The 23,251-nt window shown below is 46.1% G+C and overlaps 2 protein-coding genes across 7 annotated transcripts in view; one reads left to right on the forward strand and one right to left on the reverse strand.

The window, feature by feature from the left end:
• The window catches only part of IFT140 (intraflagellar transport 140), a 228,629-nt gene that overhangs the window by 87,565 nt on the left and 117,813 nt on the right, over nucleotides 1-23,251 (forward strand). For 4 of the 6 annotated variants that reach the window (XM_054041945.1, XM_054041947.1, XM_054041946.1 and 1 more), the window contains 3 exons: nucleotides 8,548-8,675; nucleotides 15,879-15,996; nucleotides 20,833-20,963. In XM_054041945.1, the coding sequence (XP_053897920.1) occupies nucleotides 8,548-8,675; nucleotides 15,879-15,996; nucleotides 20,833-20,963 (377 nt within the window). The remainder of the gene's footprint in view (nucleotides 1-8,547; nucleotides 8,676-15,878; nucleotides 15,997-20,832; nucleotides 20,964-23,251) is intronic. The other 2 variants (XM_054041948.1, XM_054041949.1) reach the window with 2 other exon arrangements.
• Nucleotides 21,570-23,251, reverse strand: part of TMEM204 (transmembrane protein 204) — an 80,491-nt gene continuing 78,809 nt past the window's right edge. The window contains exon 3 of the mRNA XM_054041961.1: nucleotides 21,570-22,426. Coding sequence (XP_053897936.1) covers nucleotides 22,404-22,426 — 23 coding nt within the window. The 3' untranslated portion in view covers nucleotides 21,570-22,403. The remainder of the gene's footprint in view (nucleotides 22,427-23,251) is intronic.

Genomic DNA, 23,251 nt, shown 5'->3' on the forward strand with positions numbered 1-23,251 from the left:
GCATTCTACCTGGATAGAACCAAACCATTTAGAAAATCCCCAAAACTATTTGTATCTGTGGCAGAATGATCCAAAGGAGGGGCTATATGAGCGCAGAGACTATCAAAATGGATTTCAGGTTGTATTCATCTGTCCTATCAAGTAACTGGCATACAACCCCCAGCAGGCACCAGAGCGCATTCTAACAGATCAGTGGCTTCGTCCATAGCCTTTATTAAGGTCCCACTCATATGTAGAGCTCCCACCTGGCCTCTGAAGCACACATTTGCAAGACACTATGCAATTACACATGGCCCAGAATCAGATGCACGGCTATGTTAGCGGTATTATCCTCTATTAACCAACCAAGTCCAAAGCTCCTTCCATCCTCATGAGGGCACTGCTCTAGAGTCACCTGAAATGGAGCACCCACAGGGACATCACTCAAAGAAGAGGAGGTTACTCACCTTGTGCAGTAACTGAGGTTCTTCAAGATGTGTCCCCCTATGGGTGCTCCACAACCCATCCTCCCCTCTACTTTGGAATCCATAAAAGTACTTTACAGTAGAGAAGGAGGGGTACAGGTTGCACATGCACTAGATAAGGTGCCAACAGTGCTGCGAGATAGGCATCATGCATGTGCTACTCACACAGGCATTGCAGCTGAATCTCTCCGAGCAAAGGTGCAGGGATGCACTAATACCTGAAATGGAGCACTCATAGGGGGTCACCTCGAAGAACCTCAGGGTGAGTAACTTTCTCTTCAGCATGCCCCTAGATCTTGCAGTTGCAGCCCTGTGGATGCTCCCTCTTAGACCAGACTTGCTGTCAGAGGACCATGGGCAAATTCTCCATCCGAATCTAGCAGGCCTGCACTTGACCGCTTGGCTGCTGCATGGCTAAATCTGGATGAGGGAGTATGCTTGGAGCAGGTCTAGCGAATTTTGCTAGGTAGCAGAAAGCTCTGTACTGGGGCAACCTACCTGGCCAATTGGAAACGCTTCACTTGCTGGGCAGCCAAGCAGAACCTGTGCCCATCACAGACATCCTTGCAGTCCATCTTGGAATATCTTCTTCACCTGAAGCAGCAAGGCCTTTCACTGTCTTCAGTCAAGGTTCATCTGGTGGCCATCTCGGCGTTCTGTCCCCCAATCAGAGGCAGATTGGTCTTCGCCCAGGAGATGACAAGGAGGTTCTACCCACAGGTCCGTGACCCAATTCTGCTTTGGGACTTAACCCTGGGACTCTTTAGGCTCACAAGGCCTCCGTTTGAGTCCTTGGCATCCTTACTGCTTCTCTCCTGGAAGGTCACTTTCCTGGTGGCAATCACTGGCTAGGAGAGTTTCAGAGCTTCATCCTTAACCTCGGGGCCTCCTTACACTGTTCTTTAAAGACAAGATCCAACTGTGTCTCCACCCAGCCTTTCTACCAAGATAGTATTGCAGTTCCATGTCAACCAAGACATTTTTCTGCCAGTCTTCTTCCCAAAAACCACAAGTCAGAGGAGGAAAGATGCCTACATTCTATATTGACTGGATGAGCCCCTTACATAGATCAATGCAGCTGTTTGTCGCTATCGCGGATAGAACGAAAGGTCTCCTGGTGTCCTCACAGAGGATTTCGTCCTGGATTATGGCCTGTATCTGGGCATGCTATGAGCAAGTGAACGTCCTGCCTCTGGCCATTGTGAAGGCCCATTCTACCAAGGGCACAAGTATCTTCAGTGGCCCTCCTGGCGCAAATACCAATCCAGGACATCTGCAGGGCTGCAACATGGTCGTTGATCCACAGGTTTGCATCCCATTATGCAATCAGGCAAGAGGCCAGAGACTACTCTAGTTTCAGGAGAGCTGTGTTGCTATCGGCACGCCCATGAACTCCTAGCCTACCTCCAAGGACACTGCTTGTGAGTCACCTAACATGGAATAGACATGAGCAAGCACTTGAAGAAGAAAAAAACGGTTACCTACTTTTCGTAACTGTTGTTCTTCAAGATGTGTTGCTCATGTCCATTCCATGACCTGTCCTCCTACCCTGCTGTCAGAGTTGATGGCAAGAAGGAACTTGAAGGGCGCAGGGCCGGTGGCGCCCCTTATACTGGCACATTTGTGCAGGCCTCCAGGGGGTGCTAGAGCCAGCTCCCCCAGATACCACTGGAAGGAAAATCTCCAACAGTGCACATGGCGCATGCACACCTGCCATGGAATGGACATGAGCAACACATCTCAAAGGACAACATTTACGAAAGGTAGGTAACCGTTTTATTGCAGCATTGTGCTAGTCTATGAGAATCAGAAAGAGAAACCTATGATTGGTCCCTAATATGTATGGTTATATGTAGAATAAATACAGAATTTCTGTACCGAATTCAATATAACTCAAAGGAGATAGGATAGACTGTGTTTCACTTATGTATAATTTTAAAAAATATGACCACAAGCATAATAAAACTATCTAGCAAACCAAATTCAATTGTGTTTTGTTTCTGGTGTCATGGAGGCTAAAAGTGCTGTGAGCATGGTATGTTTGACTCCTAGAGACAGGATGAGACTCATGTTGCACTGTGAACTCTGACTTGCTGATTGGTTAAGCACTGATAGATCTAAAGGGAATGCTATCCATTTATCCCTCTTAGTTGAAGAAAATCGCAATCCTATCTTTTGGGCAGGATAGTTTGTAAAGTGAATCTTTGTGAAGATCAGAGGGGTAGCCATGTTAGTCTGGATCCAATCTACATGGGAGGTCCACTTCCTAGACACCACGGTACGAATAAGTGACGGTCACATTAACACCACCCTATACCGAAAACCCATCGACCGCTATGCCTACCTTCATGCCTCCAGCTTCCATCCCAGACACACCACATGATCCATCGTCTACAGCCAAGCGCTGAGGTATAATCGCATTTGCTCCACCCCCTCAGACAGAGACCAACACCTACAAGATCTTCACCAAGCATTCTCAAAACTACAATACCCGCATGAGGAAATAAGGAAACAAATCAACAGAGCCAGACGTGTACCCAGAAGCCTCCTGCTGCAAGACAAGTCCAAGAAAGAAACCAACAGAACCCCACTGGCTATCACCTACAGCCCTCAGCTAAAACCTCTCCAGTGCATCATCAGTGATCTACAACCCATCCTGGACAACGACCCCTTGCTTTCACAGGCCTTGGGAGGCAGGCCAGTCCTCGCCCACAGACAACCCGCCAACCTTAAGCATATTCTCATCAACAACCACACACCGCACCATAGTAACTCTAACTCAGGAACCAATCCATGCAACAAACCTCGATGCTAACTCTGCCCACATATTTACACCAGCAACATCATCACAGACCTAACCAGATCAGCCACAACATCACCGGTTCATTCACCTGCACGTCCACCAATGTAATATTTGCCATCATGTGCCAGCAATGCCCCTCTGCTATGTACATCAGCCAAACTGGACAATCCCTACGTAAAAGTATTAATGGACACAAGTCAGATATTAGGAATGGCAATATACAAAAATCTGTAGGAGAGCACTTCAACCTCCCTGGACACACAATAGCAGATTTAAAGGTAGCTATCCTGTAGCAAAAAAACTTCAGGACCAGACTCCAAAGAGAAACTGCTGAACTTGAGTTAATTTGCAAATTTGACACCATTCGCTTAGGATTAAACAAAGACTGTGAATGGCTAGCCTACTACAAAAGCAGTTTCTCCTCCCTTGGTTTTCACACCTCAACTGCTAGAAGAAGGCCTCATCCTCCCTGATTGAACTGACCTTGTTATCTCCAGACTGATTCTGGCCTGCATATTTATACCTGCCTCTGGAAATTTCCACCACATTCACCCACAAAAGCTTATGCTCCAATATGTCTGCTAGTTTATAAGGTGCCACAGGACTCTTTGTTGCTTTGTGAAGATGTATGTTAAAGCTTTGGACCTGTAAAGCAGCTCACAGGTGGGGAGACTTTGACAGAGGGACCACCAGGAAGACCAGTTCTTCTTCACGTGCTTGCTCATGTCAATTCCATTGTGTGTGTGCGACAACCGCGCACATGGGCGCGTGCAGAGACTTTTTCCTTATTGGTATCCATAGGGCCGGCTGTGGAGTATTGCGCTCATGCTGCAGTATATCGTGCATCTCCGGCCCTATGCCCTCTCAGTTCCTTCTTACTGCCTGTGGTGGTCAGTCGGAGCACCTTTGTCCCTTGCTTTGCAAGTGGTCAGTGGTTCTCTCCTATCTCAGCCTTGTGCTTCTAACTGTAAATAGTTTAATCATTGTTAGTTAGCCCATAGACTCATAGACTTTAAGGTCAGAAGGGACCATTATGATCATCTAGTCTGACCTCCCGCATGATGCAGGCCACAAAGCTGTCCCAACCCCTTTCCCTTGACTCTGCTGTTGAAGTCCCCAAATCCTGTGGTTTAGAGACTTCATGTAGCAGAGAATCCTCCAGCTAGCGACCCCTGCCCCATGCTGCGGAGGAAGGCGAAAAACCTCCAGGGCCTCTGCCAATCTACCCTGGAGGAAAATTCCTTCCTGACCCCAAATATGGCGATCAGTAGAACCCCGAGCATGTAGGCAAGATTCTCCAGCCAGACCCTCATTGGCCGTTGATACTATTTACCAGCGATGGCACGCTGTTCATTTAACTAAAATCATGTTATCCCATTAAACCATTCCCTCCATAAACTTATCTAGCTTAATCTTAAAGTCAGACAGGTCCTTCGCCCCATCGTTTCCCTCAGAAGGCTGTTCCAATATTTCACCCCTCTGACGGTCAGAAACCTTCGTCTAATTTCAAGCCTAAACTTACCCACGGCCAGTTTATATCCATTCGTTCTCGTGTCCACATTAGTACTGAGCTGAAATAATTCCTCTCCCTCCCTGGTATTTATTCCTCTGATATATTTAAAGAGAGCAATCATATCCCCCCTCAGCCTTCTTTTGGTTAGGCTAAACAACCCAAGCTCCTCGAGTCTCCTTTCATACGACAGGTTTTCCATTCCTCTGATCATCCTAGTGGCCCTTCTCTGTACCCGTTCCAGTTTGAGTTCATCTTTTTTAAACATGGGAGACCAGAACTGCACACAGTACTCCAAATGAGGTCTCACCAGTGCCTTGTACAATGGAAGCAGCACCTCCTATCCCTACTAGATATACCTCGCCTAATGCATCCCAAGACCGCCTTGGCTTTTTTCACCGCCACGTCACATTGTTAGCTGTTAAGTGTCTAGTTAGATAGGGTCCTGGTGGGGACTTTGCCCCAGGCAGGGTATGCTCCAGTTTCCAGATTTCAAGCCTTACTCCACGTGTAACAGGCCTATGCCTGTTAGTGACTCACAAGATAGTTGTCTAAGCTGCCTCAGGGAATCCCACATAAAGGAGTGCTGTCGCATCTGTAAGAACTTTTGTCCTTGGACACAGAGAGAGCGCAACATAAGCTTTAGGGTACTCCTGATGCAGGCTGCCCTGTGCCCAGCTTTGGAGCCGGCACGGCCCGACATGGCACACAGCGCCTCGGCTTCGGTGCACCCCTGGCAACAGGCTCTTCCCGGCACCGATCTGCGGTGCCGAAGAAAAAAACAAAGAAGTCGGCACCAAGCAAGCCCGACCAGGGGGCTCTGGGCAAAAGACCCTGTTCGGGCCTTACGCCCACTCCAGACCTGCAAAAGGGCTTAGCCCCAGGGAGTTCCTCCCACCAAAAGCACCCACCACCAACTCCAGGGAACGGTGGAGGGCCCAAGCCAACGGTGCAGTCAAGGTACACCTGGCAGCCATTTCGGCATTCCACCCTCTGTTTCAAGGCAGGTCGGTCTTCGCCCATCCTATGACAGCGCAGTTCTTGAAAGGTCTGGAGCGCCTCTATGCGCATATCCGGGACCCGGTTTTCCCCCCCTTGAATCTTGTGCTGTCAAGACTCATGGGACCCCCCCTTTGATCCCTTGGCTTCCTGCTCCCTCCTGTTTCTATCACGGAAGGTCTCCTCCTTAGTTGCTATAACTTCGGCCTGTAGGGTATCCGAGATCAGGGCGCTCACGTCGGAACCGCCTTATACGATCATCGATAAGGACGAGGTCCAGCTGCGTCTACTGCGTCAATTAAATGTTTCTCAGTTCCATACTGGCCAATACATATTCTTACTGGTCCTTTGTCCAAAGTCTCATGTAACGGATGGGGAATGCAAGCTGCATACCCTGGACATCAAATGGGCACTGGCCTTCTACATAGATAGAACAAAGCCGTTCCGTAAGTCCACGCAGTTGGTTGTTGCTGTTGCAGACAGGATGAAGGGTCTCCCAGTGTCTGCCCAGAAAATTTTGTCTTGGATCACGGCCTACATCCGTTACTGTTATAAGCTGGCAAAGGTGTCCCTGCCCACGATCGTGACGGCTCACTCGATTAGGGCGCAGCCGTCATCGGCAGTCTTCCTTGCTCAAGTGCTGACCCAGGAAATTTGTTGGGCTGCAACCTGGTCACAGACTCATAGATTTTAAGGTCAGAAGGGACCATTATGATCGTCTAGTCTGATCTCCTGCACAACGCAGACCACAGAATCTCACCCACCCACTCCTGTAATAAACCCCTAACCTATGTCTGAGATATTGAAGTCCTCAAATCATGGTTTGAAGACTTCAATCCTCCAGCAAATGACCCGTGCCCCATGCTGCAGAGGAAGGTGAAAAAACCCCAGGGCCTCTGCCAATCTGCCCTAGAGGAAAATTCCTTCCTGACCCCAAATATGGCAATCAGCTAAACTCTGAGCATGTGGGCAAGACTAACCACCCAGATACCCAGAAAAGAATTCTCTGTAGTAACTCAGATCCCACATCATCTAACATCCCATCACAGACCATTGGGCATATTTACTGCTAATAGTCAAAGATCAATTAATTGCCAAAATTAGGCTATCCCATCATACCATCCCCTCCGTAAACTTATCATGCTTAGTCTTGAAACCAGATATGTCTTTTGCCCCAGAACTTCACTCCTCTCTGATGGTTAGACACCTTCATCTAATTTCAAGTCTAAACTTCCTGATGGCCAGTTTATATCCATTTGTTCTTGTGTCCACATTAGTACTGAGCTTAAATAATTCCTCTCCCTCCCTGGTATTCATCCCTCTGATATATTTATAGAGAGCAATCATATCTCCCCTCAGCCTTCTTTTGGTTAGGCTAAACAAGCCAAGCTCCTTGAGTCTCCTTTCATAAGACAGTTTTTCCATTCCTCGGATCATCCTAGTAGTCCTTCTCTGTACTGTTCCAGTTTGAATTCATCCTTCTTAAACATGGGAGACCAGAACTGCACACAGTATTCCAGATGAGGTATCACCAGTGCCTTGTATAACGGTACTAACACCTCCTTATCTCTACTGGAAATACCTCGCCTGATGCATCCAAAGACCGCATTAGCTTTTTTCACAGCCATATCACATTGGCGGCTCTAAGTCATCCTGTGATCAACCAATACTCCGAGGTCCTTCTCCTCCTCTGTTACTTCCAAGTAATGAGTCCCCAGCTTATAACAAAAATTCTTGTTATTAATCCCTAAATGCATGACCTTACACTTTTCACTATTAAATTTCATCCTGTTACAATTACTCCAGTTTACAAGGTCATCCAGATCTTCCTGTATGATATCCCGGTACTTCTCTGTATTGGCAATACCTCCCAGCTTTGTCTCATCTGCAAACTTTATTAGCACACTCCCACTTTTTGTGCCAAGGTCAGCAATAAAAAGATTAAATAAGATTGGTCCGAAAACTGATCCCTGAGGAACTCCACTAGTAACCTCCCTCCAGCCTGACAGTTCACCTTTCAGTATGACCCATTGTAGTCTCCCCTTTAACCAGTTTCTTATCCACTTTTCAATTTTCATATTGATCCCCGTCTTTTCCAACGTGTCGTCCGTCCACACATTAGCTTCGCACTATGCGCTGACCCAACGAGCTCAAGACGACGCTGATTTTGGCAGAGCAGTGTTCCACTCTGCAAGACTGAATTCCGAGTCCACGTTGGAGGATTCTGCTTGTGAGTCACCTACAGTGGAATCGACATGAGCAAACACTTGAAGAAAAAATGTTTACCCACCTTTTCATAACTGTTGTTCTTTGAGATGTGTTGCTCGTGTTCATTCCTCCTGCCCCTCTGTTGGAGTTGTCAGCAAGAAGGAAGTGAGAGGGCGTAGGGCCAGCAGCGCCTGATATACTGTGGTGTGACCGCAGCACCCCAGAGGGCACCACAGCTGGTCCTATGGATACCACTAAGGCAAAAGTCTCTGACAGCTGCACAAATGGGTGCACACACACCTACAGTGGAATGGACATGAGCAACACATCTTGAAGAATAACAGTTACAAAAAGGTGGGTAACTGTTCTCCCCCCACCCCCCTGGTCTATTGTATAGCTGTTCCTAGATAGGATAGTATCAAGAAATTGCTGTGATGCACTTATTAATTGGTGGTGGTTGTTGGGATAAAACAGAAGTGGGCTTGATGTGCAAGCTTAATTAACAGAAAAACCTCCCTGTCAGAAAATTAACATTTAAAGTTGCTGTTCTCTCCCCTCCCCAGGGTACTGTCAAACAGCTGCTGGTGTTCTCTGAAGCAGAGGGGAATCCCTGCCTGTTGGATGTCTGTGGGAATTTCCTGGCTGTGGGAACGGACTTGGCTCACTTTAAAATCTTTAATCTCTCTCGCAGGTATCATTAAGCATTTACAAGGGTCTGAATCTATAGCTCAGGTTTCTTTCTTTCTTTTCTTTTTTAAATCTTAAGGGAATTTTGTACTGGTGAAAAATACTAGACTGACAACCCTGGAGACTGAATTCATAGAATAGATACGTCAAAGGCAGTGGGAGTGCAGACTTTCTCATGGTGCATGCCCTGTAGAGGTTATCTTGGCCTATTCAGTCCTTGGCTTCTTAAAAAAAAAAAGTATATATATTTTTTACTTTATAGACTCCTGCCAAATTTTGCTGCTCTATCTTCAGTGTTTTCAGGGAGAAGCTGAGGTTAGAAGACCCAGCCTTACCTAGTGAAGTGTATTGCAAGGTCAGTAGTATCTGATAAACTGATGTTGTTTTATACACTCACAAATCACTCTTGTGAAGTTGACCCTTTTGTATTCTCAAGTTCTTCTTCGAGTGCTTGTTCATGTCAATTCCAATCAGGTGTGAGCACCCTACATGCACGACAGCTGGACGATTTTTTCCCCTAGCAGTATCCGCAGGGTCAGTCTGGGTGCCCCCCGGAGTCGCACCTTCATGGCGCCTAGTATAGATCCCTGCTGACCCGACCCCCCCCCCCCAGTTACTTCTTACCACCTATGACGGCTAGCTGGAACTCCATTGCTCTTTCCTCGGCAAGCATGTGCTTCGCAGAATCACCCTTTATGTATATATAGTTAGATTTAGTAGTAGAGTAGTTACACTTAGTGTAGATAGTTTTTCTCATAAGTTTCCTTTGGGGTTTCCCCCTGCCCCTGATGCTTTTCCCTGGCCACTGGGGTATGCCTCAGTCCCCGGGCTTTAAGCTGTGCTCGGACTGCGGCAGGTTTATGCTGAGAAGTGACCTGTACACTTCGTGCTTGAATTGTCTCGGTGAGGGTCACCTTAGGGAGCGTTGTAATATTTGTAGAGGGTTTTGCCCCAGGACCCTTAAAGACAGAGAACAGCGCTTCCGAGTTTTACTTATAGAGGCAGCACGTGGGCCTCAGTTGGAGCCCAGTGCACCGGACCCAGCCCCAAGTGCCGCTTCCTTAGTGCGCAGTGCTCCAGCACCATCGATGTGCAAGCCAGTGCCGAGGAAGGACTCCTCTAGAGACCCTCAGCACCGCCACAGCTCCGCGCACAGATCCCAGATATCTGTGAGGCCCCACTCCCTGGTGCCCCACAAAAAGAAGGCCAATAGAGGGCATTCCCCGACCAAGTCTAAAGACCAGGTGGCCAGCAAGTCCCTGTCAGGCACCCAATCGGTGGGCCTTCTGCTGACTCCTGTCCCAGGAAGGAATCCAATCGAGTCCAGACCCACACTGCTTGCCGGCACCGATTCTTGGCCCAATACGTTCTGTGGGCAAGCCGGCGATGATGGTGGTGATGAGGGTATCATCCCCAGTGTATCGACTCCTGGCACTGGTGGCTCGCTCCGGTCCCCGAGTTGGCATCTCTCGCCAGCATCAAGGGGCTCCGCTCCTCCTTGGTCATCACAATCGGAAACCTCAGTCGGAAGCGGAGTCATCGCATTCCAGTAGGAGCAGAAGCTCTCACTCCTGTTGCAACAGACAGCCTTTCCCAGCACTGTGGCCAGGCCTGTGGCAGGCTCTTCAGTGGCCCTTCTGGACACCCTGGGCCTATCACTAAAGCCAGGAGCAGAGCCAGGATTCCAGATGGGCATTGGTGGCCTCTGCTGCACACGCCTTCCGCATTGGGGATCCTGGCAGGGACCCATCCAGCAGCCATACCGACATCAACCATCTCCGCACTGATTGCGGCGTTGACGAAGGGGGCACCAGTTGCTTCACATCCTTGTCACTGAGCGCGGCTCCAATCCTGGCATTGTCCGTAGCACCGACAGCAGCACTGGTGATCCTTGCCCCACGGGACCCCAATGGGGCCGAGGGCAGGGAGCAGGCTCCAGTACCGGTCACCACCTCATCCTCCTCGTTTCCAGATGAAGCGATGACTGGCTCATCAACCTCTCCAGCCTTAGAGGACAGCAGGGTCCTACAGCAGCTGCTAAGACAGGTGGTCCAGAACCTAAACGTCAAACCGAGGAGGTGGTGGAGGAGGCCGACCCGATGGTCGATAGCCTTTCCCCTCCAGGGCCATCCCATATCGTGTGGCTGCTGATTGCGACCATCAGCGATGCCACTAACACCCAGTGGCAGACCCCATCCTCGTTGCTGCCTACGTGAAAAGGCAAGTGGTATGAACACTTATATACGCACCCCCTGCTGGACTCCCTGATAGGGAATGCGGCCAACCAATGCGAGCACCAGGGCTACCAGAGGCCCTCTCCAAAGAATCGAGAGGCCAAAAACTGGACCACTTCTGGAGGAAAATCTATTCAATGGTGGTGGTTGGGGGGGGGGGGGGGGGCGTATTTGCAGCTCCGTATCGCTAGCCATCAGGCGGTGGTTAGAAGGTACAATTACAATACTTGAGGGACCGTGGAAAAATTTGCAGAACTCCTGCCTATGGACTCTCACACAGAGTTTTCTGCACTAGTAGAGGAGGGCAAATTGATCTCTCGTGCATCCCTGTAGGCAGTCTTAGACACTATGGAAACAGCGTCTCGCACCATGGCTACCGGGGTAGCGTACCTACCGGGGTGGCTATGAGAAGGAGTTTCTGGCTTCAGGTCTCTAGCCTTCCGTACGAGGTACAGCAGACAGTCCAGGACCTCCCTTTTGAGGGTCAGTCTTTGTTCTCTGAGAAGACTGGCTCTCGCCTGCAGAGTCTCAAGGACTCTTGAGCCACCCTGAAATCCCTGGGCCTCCACACCCCTGCCAACCAACAGAGGCACTTTAGACCTCAGCCCCCACTGAGGAATTATCAACCTTAGGGTAAGCAGGAGGGGCACGCAGGAAGAGACCTCATTCCTCCTCTGGGCAGGGGTCTGGCCAGTCTAAACCCTCCTGAGGCCAAAAACAGGCCTTTTGAAGGTGCGCCCTGGGGTGATGCACCAGTGCAAAGACTGGAACCATCCCGCCTTACCTTTTCATCCCGTCTATCCCCTTTCTACCCTGCGTGGGCCCGTATTACATTGGACCGTTGGGTGCTCCACGTGGTAGAGAGGGGATATTCACTTAAATCTTCTGCCTTCCCGCACTTCCACCACCCTTCCCCGTCCCTCTTCAGGGACCCTTCTCATGAGCAGCTCCTTATACAGGAGGTGCTCTCGCTGCTCTTGCTGGGGGCAGTGGAAGAGGTTCCTCAGGAGCAGAAGGGCAAGGGCTTCTATTCCCAGTATTTCCTGACACTGAAAGCCAAGGGCAGGCTCAGGCCCATCCTAAACCTGCAAGAGCTCAACAAGTTTATGAAAAAACTCAAATTCCGCATGGTCTCCTTAGCCTCCATCATCTCTTCCTTGGGTCCAGGAGACTGGTATGCTGCCCTTGACTTGAAGGACGTGTACTTTCATATAGCAATCACACCGTCCCACACAAAATACCTCAGGTGACTGCGTTCCTCCGCAGGTGGCAGGTATAGGTGTTTCTGCACCTCAACAACTGACTGATCAAGGGCCGCTCCAGGATTCAAGTGGAGGTACAAGTCGACTTCATAAGAGCGATGTTTGATGAACTGGGCCTTCTGAATGTGGGGAAATCAACACTGTCCCCGTTCAGCGGATAGAATTTATAGGGATGGTACTGGACTCAACTCAGGCCAGGATGTACCTAAGGGAATCAAGGTTCCGGACCCTGGGTGACATTATTTGGAGTCTCAGGCAGTTTCCCACCACCACAGCAAGGAATTGTCTGAAACTCCTGGGACACATGACCGCTTATATCTATGTGATGCAACATGCAAGGCTCAGATTCCACGACTGGAGCAACTGGCTACCCTCGGTGTATTGACCAGTTCGGGACAGTTTGACAGGGTTGTGACTCTGTGTCATGTGGTCCTCGACTCCCTTCTGTGGTGGCTTTACCCACAGGTGGTGTGTGCAGGGGTCCTCTTCACTAGCCCCCAGCTAATTCTCTCATTGGTTACGGATACTTCAGACCTCAGGAAACAAGGCCTCTGGTCTCAGGCAGAGCTCGCTCTCCACATCAATAGCAGAGAGCAGTACTCCTGGCATGTCACCCTTTCCAAGCCCATTTAAGGGGGGAGATGTGTATCAGTGATGACAGACAACACCACGGTAATGTTTTATATCAACAAACATAGGGTGGCATGCTCCTTTCTCCTGTGCCAGGAAGCCCTCATGCTGTGGGACTTCTGTGTAGAGCATTCGATACACCTGCAAGCATCGTACCTCCCTGGGGTACAGAACGAGTTAGCGGATTATCTCAGCACATCGTTCCATGGCCACGAGTGGTCCCTGGGCCTGGACATCGCAAACTCCATTTTCCAGCAGTGGGGCTTTCCCCGGGTAGACCTCTTTGCCATGCAACACAACAGTTGAGCAGGGGGTTGGACTAGATGACATCCTGAGGTCTCTTCCAACCCTAATCTTCTATGATTCCTGAATCACAGCCCGGGCTCCATAACAGATGCGTTCCTCCTTCCCTGGAGAGACCATCTCTTATACACGTTCCCACCTGTCCCTCTCAAGAAGTTGTGATATTGAAAGCACTTAGGCTTGGGAGTCACCTGATTGGAATGGACATGAACAAGCACTCAAAGAAGAAAAAAGTTACTCACCTTCTCATAACTGTTGTTCTTTGAGATGTGTTGTTCATGTCCATTCCAATACCCACCCTCCTACTCTGCTGTCGGAGTAACTGGCAAGAAGGAACTGAGGGGGGGTTGGGTCAGCAGGGCCCTATATTGAGCATCATGAAGGCACGATTCCTATGGATACTGCTAGGGGAAAAGTCTTCCAGCATTCGTGCATGCAGCGCGTGCACACCTGATTGGAATGGACATGAACAACATATCTCGAAGAACAATGGTTACGAGAAGGTGAGTAACCGATTTTTCTAGGTCTGAGATTTGGGGTCAAGGGTAATGGCTTCAGTGATCGGTTTCAGATGTCACTGCTGCTTCTCCATGAGTTTGAATTCTCAGTGAGGACTTGGACTCATAATCCCAGAGAGCAAGAAATTCATGCACTGTTGTAAGCAACACATATAGTGTATTCAGGGCTTCCGGATCTTCAGTGTTTGATTATTGGAGTAATAATGGAAACAATGAGTATTTCTTTGGGGATAAATGCAGTGTTTTTACTGGAATGGAGTTTGCATGGCTTATCTCTTCCCCTTTCCCCCCACCCCCTAGAGGGAAGGGAAACTTGAAATAATTACCCTTTTGCCCACAATGATTTCCATCCGGGTGACACTGAGTAACAGCATCATGATTTGTCACTGTCATTCACTAGCCAAAGCCTTCTGTGGTAAGGCTGATGGTGGCAAAGTGAGTAGCTTGATACTCTCACATGTAGGAAACCTGGCTTTAGGAACAGAACAGGGCATTTCACAGATATCTCTGAGAACATAAGCAATATTTTTGGGCAGTGCGGGAGGAGTCCACAAAAACTTTCTCATGGTGCTGACTTCAGTCTATAAAGCACTTTGTGGATTGGGTCTTGGATACTTAAGACTATTTCTTTCCCTTTGTACTTAGTACACCTCTACCCCTATATAATGCTGTCCTCGGGAGCCAAAAAATCTTACTGCTTTATAGGTGAAACTGCGTTATATCGAACTTGCTTTGATCCGCCGGAGTGCGCAGCCCCGCCCCGCCGGAGCATTGCTTTACCACGTTATATCAGGTCGCGTTATATCGGGATAGAGGTGTTGTTGAGAACAATTTGGATATTTCTACTGCCAACCTGTAAGTACAAACATAAAAGGAGTAGAGGGTCCTCAACTTTGGAATTAACTTCCTCTATTGAATCAAAAGAGCCGAAGTTTGTTGACCTACAGGGCAGGGCATACCCCCCCTTTTTTGGGGGGGGGACTTTTCCTGAGGTGAAGGGCTTGATTAAGTTCTGAAATGAGTGAGAGTTTAATTAATATTAGTCGTACTGCTATGTTGAAGTGTGCTTCTACTCTGACAAGTGACTGTGTCAAATTTGTACATTTTGACTCCACACTTCTGCTCCCTGTGTGTGTTCAGAACCTTATCTGTTGACAATTAGTGACAAAATAAATTTGAGAACCCTGCAGAACCAAGAGGGTAAGCTGAATTCTGTTCTTTCTTATGTATCATCAGCAGAACAATTTGCAAAACTCCAGTCAGTCAAACCTGTGAAAACCCATTAGCAGCACTGGCATTGCACAGATATCACATAGGGCCTAATTTGAAAACCTTGGGTTTGTGCAGGGTATCACTATGACTTGCAGGGCCTTTATTATTAGTGTTGATGTTGGAAAGTGAAAGAACCTAGCTTAACTCTCAGATGTCAGGCTGAATTTTTAGGGCTGTAAAAAAAACTCATTTACTTGTAAAGTGAGCATATTTGATCTGGAATTAACAAGAGACAATAAATAGAACCCCAGAATGTTATTTTTACATATGAATTCAGAGGCCATGCCTTGTTTTCATTTTATAAATCTAAAAATAAATACTGTCACTCTTGTTAGCTGTGTCCTCTCAGGCACAGAGTGAATGCTGTTACTGTGGCATCTACAGTAGGAAGGATTGATTGGATATAGGGAGAAAGGAGGACAAAACTAGGATCCTTTTAGTTCATGCCTGCGTTATCCACACAGGGCTCTTACAGCACAGCAGCACTTTGATGCACACTGCTGTTCATATGCCTGGAGTCCAAACTGCAAGGCAGTGTAGATGAACCCTTACAACTTTTCTATGTGGAGAATCTGACTAGCATAGCTAAAGTGGAATAATGATTCCACTATAGTTATGCCAGTATAACTTTTAGTTATGCCAGTATAACTTTCTCATGGGGACGCGATAGTTATTCCACTTCAGCTATGCCAGTCAATTTCCCTGTATAGACAAATCCTACTTCTCCTGAAACAGGATGGCAGGATTTTCTTGTTGCAGGTGTTGGAACACTGCAGAACATTTTAAGTTTACTCCTGTTGCGTTTAAGACTCTAAAGAGGAAGCTAGAGTCTGGGACAAAAGGTTAGAAGACCTCAAATATTTGGGTCTTGTGCCCTATTTGATTTGATTATTAAAGGTCTTTTTTCTGAAGTTTGAAAAATATTTTTAACTGTTTTTCAAGCATTGACACTTGGCACCACATGAATCACTATTATCTGTTCCCACAGAGAGGCAAAAGTGCACTGCAGTAGTAAGAACTTGACTGAGCTCTTTCCTGGCCTGGGAGGCATTGCATCGGTTAAGTGCAATGCTAATGGCAACAAAGTCAGCATCCTCGTCAACAAGGTGAGACAGGACTCGCCACATAGCACGCTGGGGTCTGAATGTGACACCAAATGCTAGACTAGCTATAATGCAGAGATATTCATATGGAGATATACCTAGCTCATAGAGCTGGAAGGGACCCTGAAAGGTCATCAAGTTCTGCCCCTGCCTTCACTAGCAGGACCAAGTACTGATTTTTGTCCCAGATCTGTAAATGGCGGCCCCCTCAAGGATTGAACTCATAACCCTGGGTTTAGCAGGCCAATGCTCAAACCACTGAGCTATCCCTCCTGCCTTAACTTCTCTAATATAAACCCACATAGAGCATAGCCAATCTTCAGGAATCAGAATTTCTGCTGTAAGCATTGATAGAAGCACTAAAAGTTTTTGTAGGTCCAAGGGCTCTAGTGTCCCATCGCTGGCCATTGGAGATATTTGCTAATAGAAGTTGCGGATTGGCCATAAGCCATTATAGGAAATCTCATCGTATCATCCCTTTCATAAATATATCAAGCTCATCCTTAAAATGGGTGCCTGCACTACTCCCCTTGGAAGGCTTTTCCAGAACTTCATTCCTCTGATGGTGAGAAACCTTTATCTAATTTCAAGCCTAAACTTATTGATGGCCAATTTATATCCATTTGTTCTTGTGCCAACATTGGCTCTTAACTTAAATCACTCCCTCTTCTCTCTCTCTCTCTCTCTCTCTCTCCCCCCCTGATATTTATCCCTTTGATATATTTATAGAGAGCAATCTTATCTCTCTTCATCCTTTGTTTTGTTAAGGAGCGTGGTTTGTTTAGGCTAAGTCTCCTTTTGTAAGGTAGGTTTTCTATTGCTCTGATCATCCTAGTAGCCTTCTCTGCACCTGTTCCAGTTAGAATTCATCTTTCTTAAACATGGGAGACCAGAATTGCACACAATATTCCAGATCAAGTCTCATCAGTGCCTTGTATAATGGTAACAAACCTTCCCTATCTCTACTGGAAATATCTCGCCTTATGCATCCTAGCATTGCATTAGCCTTTGTCAAGGCTGCATCACATTGGTGGCTCATAGTCATCCTGTGATCGACCAATACACAAGGTCTTTCTCCTCCTCTGTCACTTCCAACTGATACGTCCCCATCTTATAGCAGTAATTCTTGTTGTTAGTCCCTACATGCATGACATTGCACTTTGCACTATTAAATTTCATCCCATTTCTATTACTCTAGTTTTCAAGGTCATCCAAATCTTCTTGAATGATATTCTGATCCTCCTCCATATAGGCAGTACCTCACAACTTTGTATCATTTGCAAATTTTATTAGCACACTCCTGCTTTTTGTGCCAAGGCCATTAATGAAAATGTTAAATAAGATGGTACCAATACTGATCCTTGAGACGCTCCTCTAGTAACCTCTCTCCAGCCTGGCAGTTCACCTTTCAGCATGACCCGTTGTAGTCTTCCCTTTAACCAGTTCCTTACCACCTTTGGATTCTGGTATTAATCCCCATCTTCTCCAAATTAACTAATAATTTCCCATGTGGAACTATATCAAATGCTTTACTTGAAATCCAGGTAGATTAGATCTACTACATTTTCTTTGAGAAGAGATTATGCTGGTCTGGTACAAACTACCTTTTATAAAACTGTGTTGTATTTTATTCCAGTTACTGTTTGCCTCTAGGTCTTTAATTACTCTCTCTTTCAAAATGTGTTCTAAGACCTTGTATACAGTTGAGGTCACACTAACAGGCCTGTAGTTTCCCACATGATTTCCCCTCACCCCCACCCTTTCTTAAGTATAGGTACTATATTTGCAATTCTCCAGTCATAGGGTACAAACCCTGAGTTTACAGATTCATAAAAAATCCTGGCTTTGGGGTTTGCAATTTCTTGTGCCAGTTCCTTTAATATTTTTGGATGGAGATTACCCAGGTTCCCTGATTTGGTCCCATTAAGCTGTTTGAGTTTGGCTTCCGCCTCGTATGTGGTAATTTCTGCTTCCATATCCTTGTTCCTGTTAGCCACCCTGCCACTGCCCTCAAGCTCCTCGTTACCTTTATTAAAAACTGAGGCAAAGTATTCATGTAGGTGTTGGGCCATATCTAGATTATCTTTAATATCCATCCCAACATCAGTGTTGAGCAGTCCCACTTCTTCCATTGTTTTCTTTTTATTTATATATCTAAAGAACCTTTAACTATTGGTTTTAATTTCCTTTGCCAGGTCCAATTCTCTTGGCTTTTGGCAATTCTCACTTTACCCCTACACTTTCCGACCTCCAGGAGATAGCTATCCTTGCTGATCCATTCCTTCTTCCTTGCCTTGTAGGCTTTCTATTAATAATCTATTTGAGACACTTGTTCATCCAGTTGGGTCTGCAATTCTTCCCTACAAATGTTTCTCCTTGCTTGGGATGCAGGCTTCAAATAGTTTCTGGAACTTTGACTTAAATCAGTCCAAGCCTCCTCCACATTCAGATCCTTGAGTTCTTCAGGCCTGTCCACTTCCCTAACTAATTCCCTTAATTTTTTTAAGTTTGCTCTTTTGAAATCAAGGACCCTAGTTGCAGACCTATTTTTGTTTATCCTTCCATTTAGTTTAAATTGAATTAACTTATGATCACTCAAATTAAGGTTGTTCTCTATATCCAGTTCTTCTATGAGGTCCTTGCTACTTACCAATACTAAATCTAAAATGGCATCACCTTTTGTTGGTTCAGTGACTATTTGGTGAAGAAATCTGTTTGGTATCACATCCAGGAATATCTGGGTTTTATGTTTATTAGTAGCACTTGTCCTCCAATCTATATCTGGGAAATTAAAGTCTCCCATAATTGCATAATTCCCAGTAGCTTTTATTTCATTAAAAATATTAGAGGCCTCTCTTCATATCCAAATTGGATCCTGGGGGTTTGTAGCAGCCCCAAGCACTATTCCAGTCTGTTACCGTTTTTCCCATAGTGATTTTGACCTAAACAGATTTCATTTTATCCATTCCATTACTTCTAATTTCTTTACAGTCTTCCTCATAATTAATATACAATGCTAATCCACCACCTCTACCTTTATTTTTCTCTTTTCTTAACAGCACATATCCTTCAATATCTGTATTCCAGTCATAACTACTTTTTACCATGTTTCCATTATCCCTATAATATTTGATTTCACTTACTGCACCAGTAGTTCTAGTTCCTCCATTTTGTTACCCAGACAGCTTGCATTGGTTTACAGACATCTTTCTTGTTTCTGCTTGGCTTCACCCAGATTCCTCACCCAATTAGGTACAGTCATTTTACTGTCAGTATTGCCTATTTGACTGTTATTGTCATTGGTATTGTCACCATCTTTCCTTCTGTCATCTATTCTCCCACCCTCTGTTGTTCCTTTCTCCATTGCTGTATTCCCTTTTACTTGATTTTCCTTCCTCTCAGTATTAGAATCAGGTGTGAATATTACATGAGAATCTCCCAACTGTCTCAGCCGAATTCCTACTTTAAAGCTCTTTTAATCAGTTGTGTAAACATCCATCCTAGAAGTCTATTTCCCTTCCTGCTTAGGTGGACGCCATCCCATGAGAACAATCCTCTGTCTGTTAATGCCTCCCAATAGTGGAATGTCCCAAAGCCCTCTTTATAGCACCATTATTTGAGCCATCTGTTGATCATCATAATCTGGTCTTGTTTTCACTCTCCTCCACTAGGGACAGGTAGAATCCCTCTGAAGATCACCCGAGCGTCCATTTCTTTCAGCACCTTCCCAAGCCTGGCATAGTTTTCCTTGATGTGTCTGAGCAAGAATCTAGCAGTATAGTTTGTTCCCACATGAAAGACAGTCAGTGGATTCTTTCCTGCTCCCATTAGGATCCTCTTCTACCTTAGGACCACATCCCATATCTTAGCTCCTGGCAGACAGCACACCCTTCTGTTCTCCAGATGAGCTCTGGTGACAGGCCTGTCTGTTGTTCTTTGTAGGGAGTCCCCAGTGATGTAGACTTGCTTCTTGTTGTTGGTATGATTGTCCGACCTTCCCTCTTTTTTGTTCTTTCTGGCTGCAAGACTTCTTGTTGTCTGTTCCCACTTGCAATCTTCTGCGAGTTGTCCTCTATCCTCCTGGGTCTCTGAACTCTGGCTAGCTCCATTGTTTCTTCTTGTAGGACTAGCCACTCTTCTCTTCTTTCTTGCTCTCCCATTTTCTGTTACTGCCTGCCTCTCCCCTTCATTTTCCAACTCAGTAAATCTGTTCCTCAGCTCTATTTCTCCTTCACTAGCTGGTCTTTTCCTCTGCTTTATTCTCGTAGTCACATGCTTCCATTGTCCACTTTCTTTATCCAGCAGTCTATCCTCACAGTTCCCTGGTCCAGCATGCATCTGCAATTCATGACGTTTCCTTTCAGCCTCCTCTCTCTCTCTCTCCATCACCTGCTCAAATCTCTTTTGAAACTCAGCCATGGTTTCTAGCTGCAACTCCAAACCTCAGATCTTCTCTTCCATCAGCTCTATCAGGTGGCACTTCATACACACAAAGCACCTTTCCAATACCCTCTCCAGAATAATGTACATCCCCACAACTTCCATATCCAGTCATCTTCACTGTCTTTTCCATTCCTTGGGTCACTACCACTGCTGCCTCTGTAGCTGCCATAGCCTTCCCTACTAAGCTACTGTGAAGAAGGAAAAAAGAATCCCAAAAACCAACCAAAAACACACACCCCCAGCTAAATCCCCCATTCAGACTCCTTTGTTTTCAGGTGTTTGTTGGCTCCTGTACTGTTTGCTTGCCTGTGGGCTGCCTTTATAGGCCAGCTGAATTTTACCTTGCTGGTCTCTTCTACTGCCGGCTCTAACTCTTTCTCTTTTCCCCTTCCATAGGCTGATGAGAATCTTGACTCTAAGATCTGTTTCTATGATATTGAAATGGACACAGTCACACTCTTTGATTTCAAGGCTGGACGAGGGGATGGTGGAGCCGTGCCCTCCTACTCTGGACAAGAACCTGAAAAGTAAGAAAACTTCATTTTGGAAAGTTTGGCTTGTGGCTTTAGGATAGGAATCTAAGGCCTGGTCTACAGTGGGGGGGGGGGGGGGGTATCGATGTAAGATACTCAACTTCAGCTACGGGAGTACCGTAGCTGAAGTCGACATATCTTATTCCAACTTACCTCCCGTCCTTACAGTGTGGGATTGACAGCCGCAGCTCCCCCATCGACTCCGCTACCACCGCTCGCTCCGGTGGAGTTCCGGAATTGACGGGGAGCACGTTCAGGGATGGATCTATCGCGTCTTAACGAGACTTGATATATCGATTCCAGATAAATCGATCGCTACCTGCCGATACGGCGGGTAGTCTGGACGAACCCTAATTTACCAAAACAAGCCATTCCTTGATGCTGGAAGAACTCTGCACAAACTAGCGAGTTGCTCTGCTTTAACTAAATTTATTTTTTTAATTGATTTTACTTAAATCGGGACAAAAACTGTGTATAGATAAATCTTGTTGGGGCTTGCTTTCTCTGCCTTTTAGTGGGATATTTTGTTGATAACCACGTTTATCCCTGTTATTGCATATGTAAATTTGAATAGTAACAGAATTATGGCTGACTAGTGTCTAGAGACTTCACAGTTTATTTTCACAGAACGATTAGACCTCTAAATTCTTGCTGCCCAAGTTTACAGTGGTGAGGAGTGTTGTGAAGATTGCATGCTCAGATCTTAGAGATATTAGTGACTTGTGCCATACACATTGCATTCTCAGAATAGTTATGCCAAGTATGTGGGGACTCATCCACTTCCCCAAGCAGAGCCTAGAGTGTAGGAAGGGAATGGGAGGGCATCCTGGAGATCCTAACAAAGGAAAAGCGTAACATCCAGATCCTCATCAAAATGTTTTCATTTCAGGGAAAAACTTGAATGAAATGCATGCATTTACATCTGTTTAAACTTAATGTTTTGGTTTTCAAACTACACCATCTAGCAATAAGTAATAGGTTAGAAATTTTGGTCACAAGGCAGTGGCATGCAGTGAACCGAGAGTGAGGCTCAGAATATGGTGGAACGATATAGGTCCAGAATTCTATTTAGCCCTTCAGAAATGTACGTTGTGGTTCCTCGCTTGTGCCAAGCCACTTTTGAAATACAGGCTTCTGTCTTCAGCAATCGTTCCAATAGGTATTACAGACAAGCATGCAATTATTGACATCCGCTCTGAAAAATGAGAGGTTCCTAGGAGTGCCCAGCTTATTCGTGAATGCACAGAAGGCAGATTTTGAGTCTCTTAGGTTTTAGTTAGTCATCCAGATAAATACAGCAACAGGGCAAATTTGAGGATGGTGGAAGCTTTAAACTGTAGCATTCTGTTCAGCCTGGCACAGGTCACTGTAAAACTGGAGGATTTGTGTCAGCTGGTATGCAAGTAGAGAAAACACATTGGCATCATCTGACATTTATGCTTTTGGTGTGTAGCATCCTGAAATGAGAGTGAGAGCATCAAACAATTAAAAAAGCAATAATAATAATTAATAAATAACCCACTCTGCTTCCCCCTTCCCTTCCTCCTGAAGGCAACAAAGTCTCTTCCAGTGTCAGTGTTGCAGATTTTTCAGATGCAGCCCAGTGTGGCAGGAGCCATTCAGATTTCAACCTTTTGCCAGGATTCTTTTGCAAGATGTAAGAATGACTAGTGCGCTAAAAACTTAGCAACCCTCCACCCCCCATATTCAGATGCTTCAAATGGGAAAATCTGATACATTGTGGCAGTAAAATCTAAAAACTCCCAATTTTTCACATAAACCATAATCTTGTTTTTGAGCCTAGGGATTAATTGTCATGAGTTAGATTGTGGAGAGACGTGTTAAGGTGTCTTTCTGCTTTGTTTTAAACCCTTTCCCCTCTCATTCTGGGGGCACTGGTAAAGGAGAAAAATAATCACTGCTGAGGCCTCTGTTTTCTCTCTCCCTTTACACGGATACTTAGCATTTAGGGTCATGCTTTGTTTTCAAAGCACCATGCAAACATTAATTAACCCTCACAGGTATTGTGAATCTACCTAGGATTTTATATGGCCCTGATCTTGGTGCTATGTAAATGCCTGAGGTATGCAAGTAAGTGTTAGCTCCCATTTTACAGATGGTGGAAGTGAAGCATAGAAAGTGATTGACTTTCCCAAGGCTGCACAAAACGTCATTGGCAAAGCCATGATAAAAATGCGGGAGTTCCTGGCTTACTGCTCTGTGCTCAGTCCACTAAACTACAACACCTCGCTGTTTTTTTAAAAATGCTGAGTTTAGTACTT

The sequence above is a fragment of the Malaclemys terrapin genome, chromosome 10 (assembly GCF_027887155.1).
Source record: "Malaclemys terrapin pileata isolate rMalTer1 chromosome 10, rMalTer1.hap1, whole genome shotgun sequence".
Lineage (NCBI taxonomy): Eukaryota > Metazoa > Chordata > Testudines > Emydidae > Malaclemys > Malaclemys terrapin.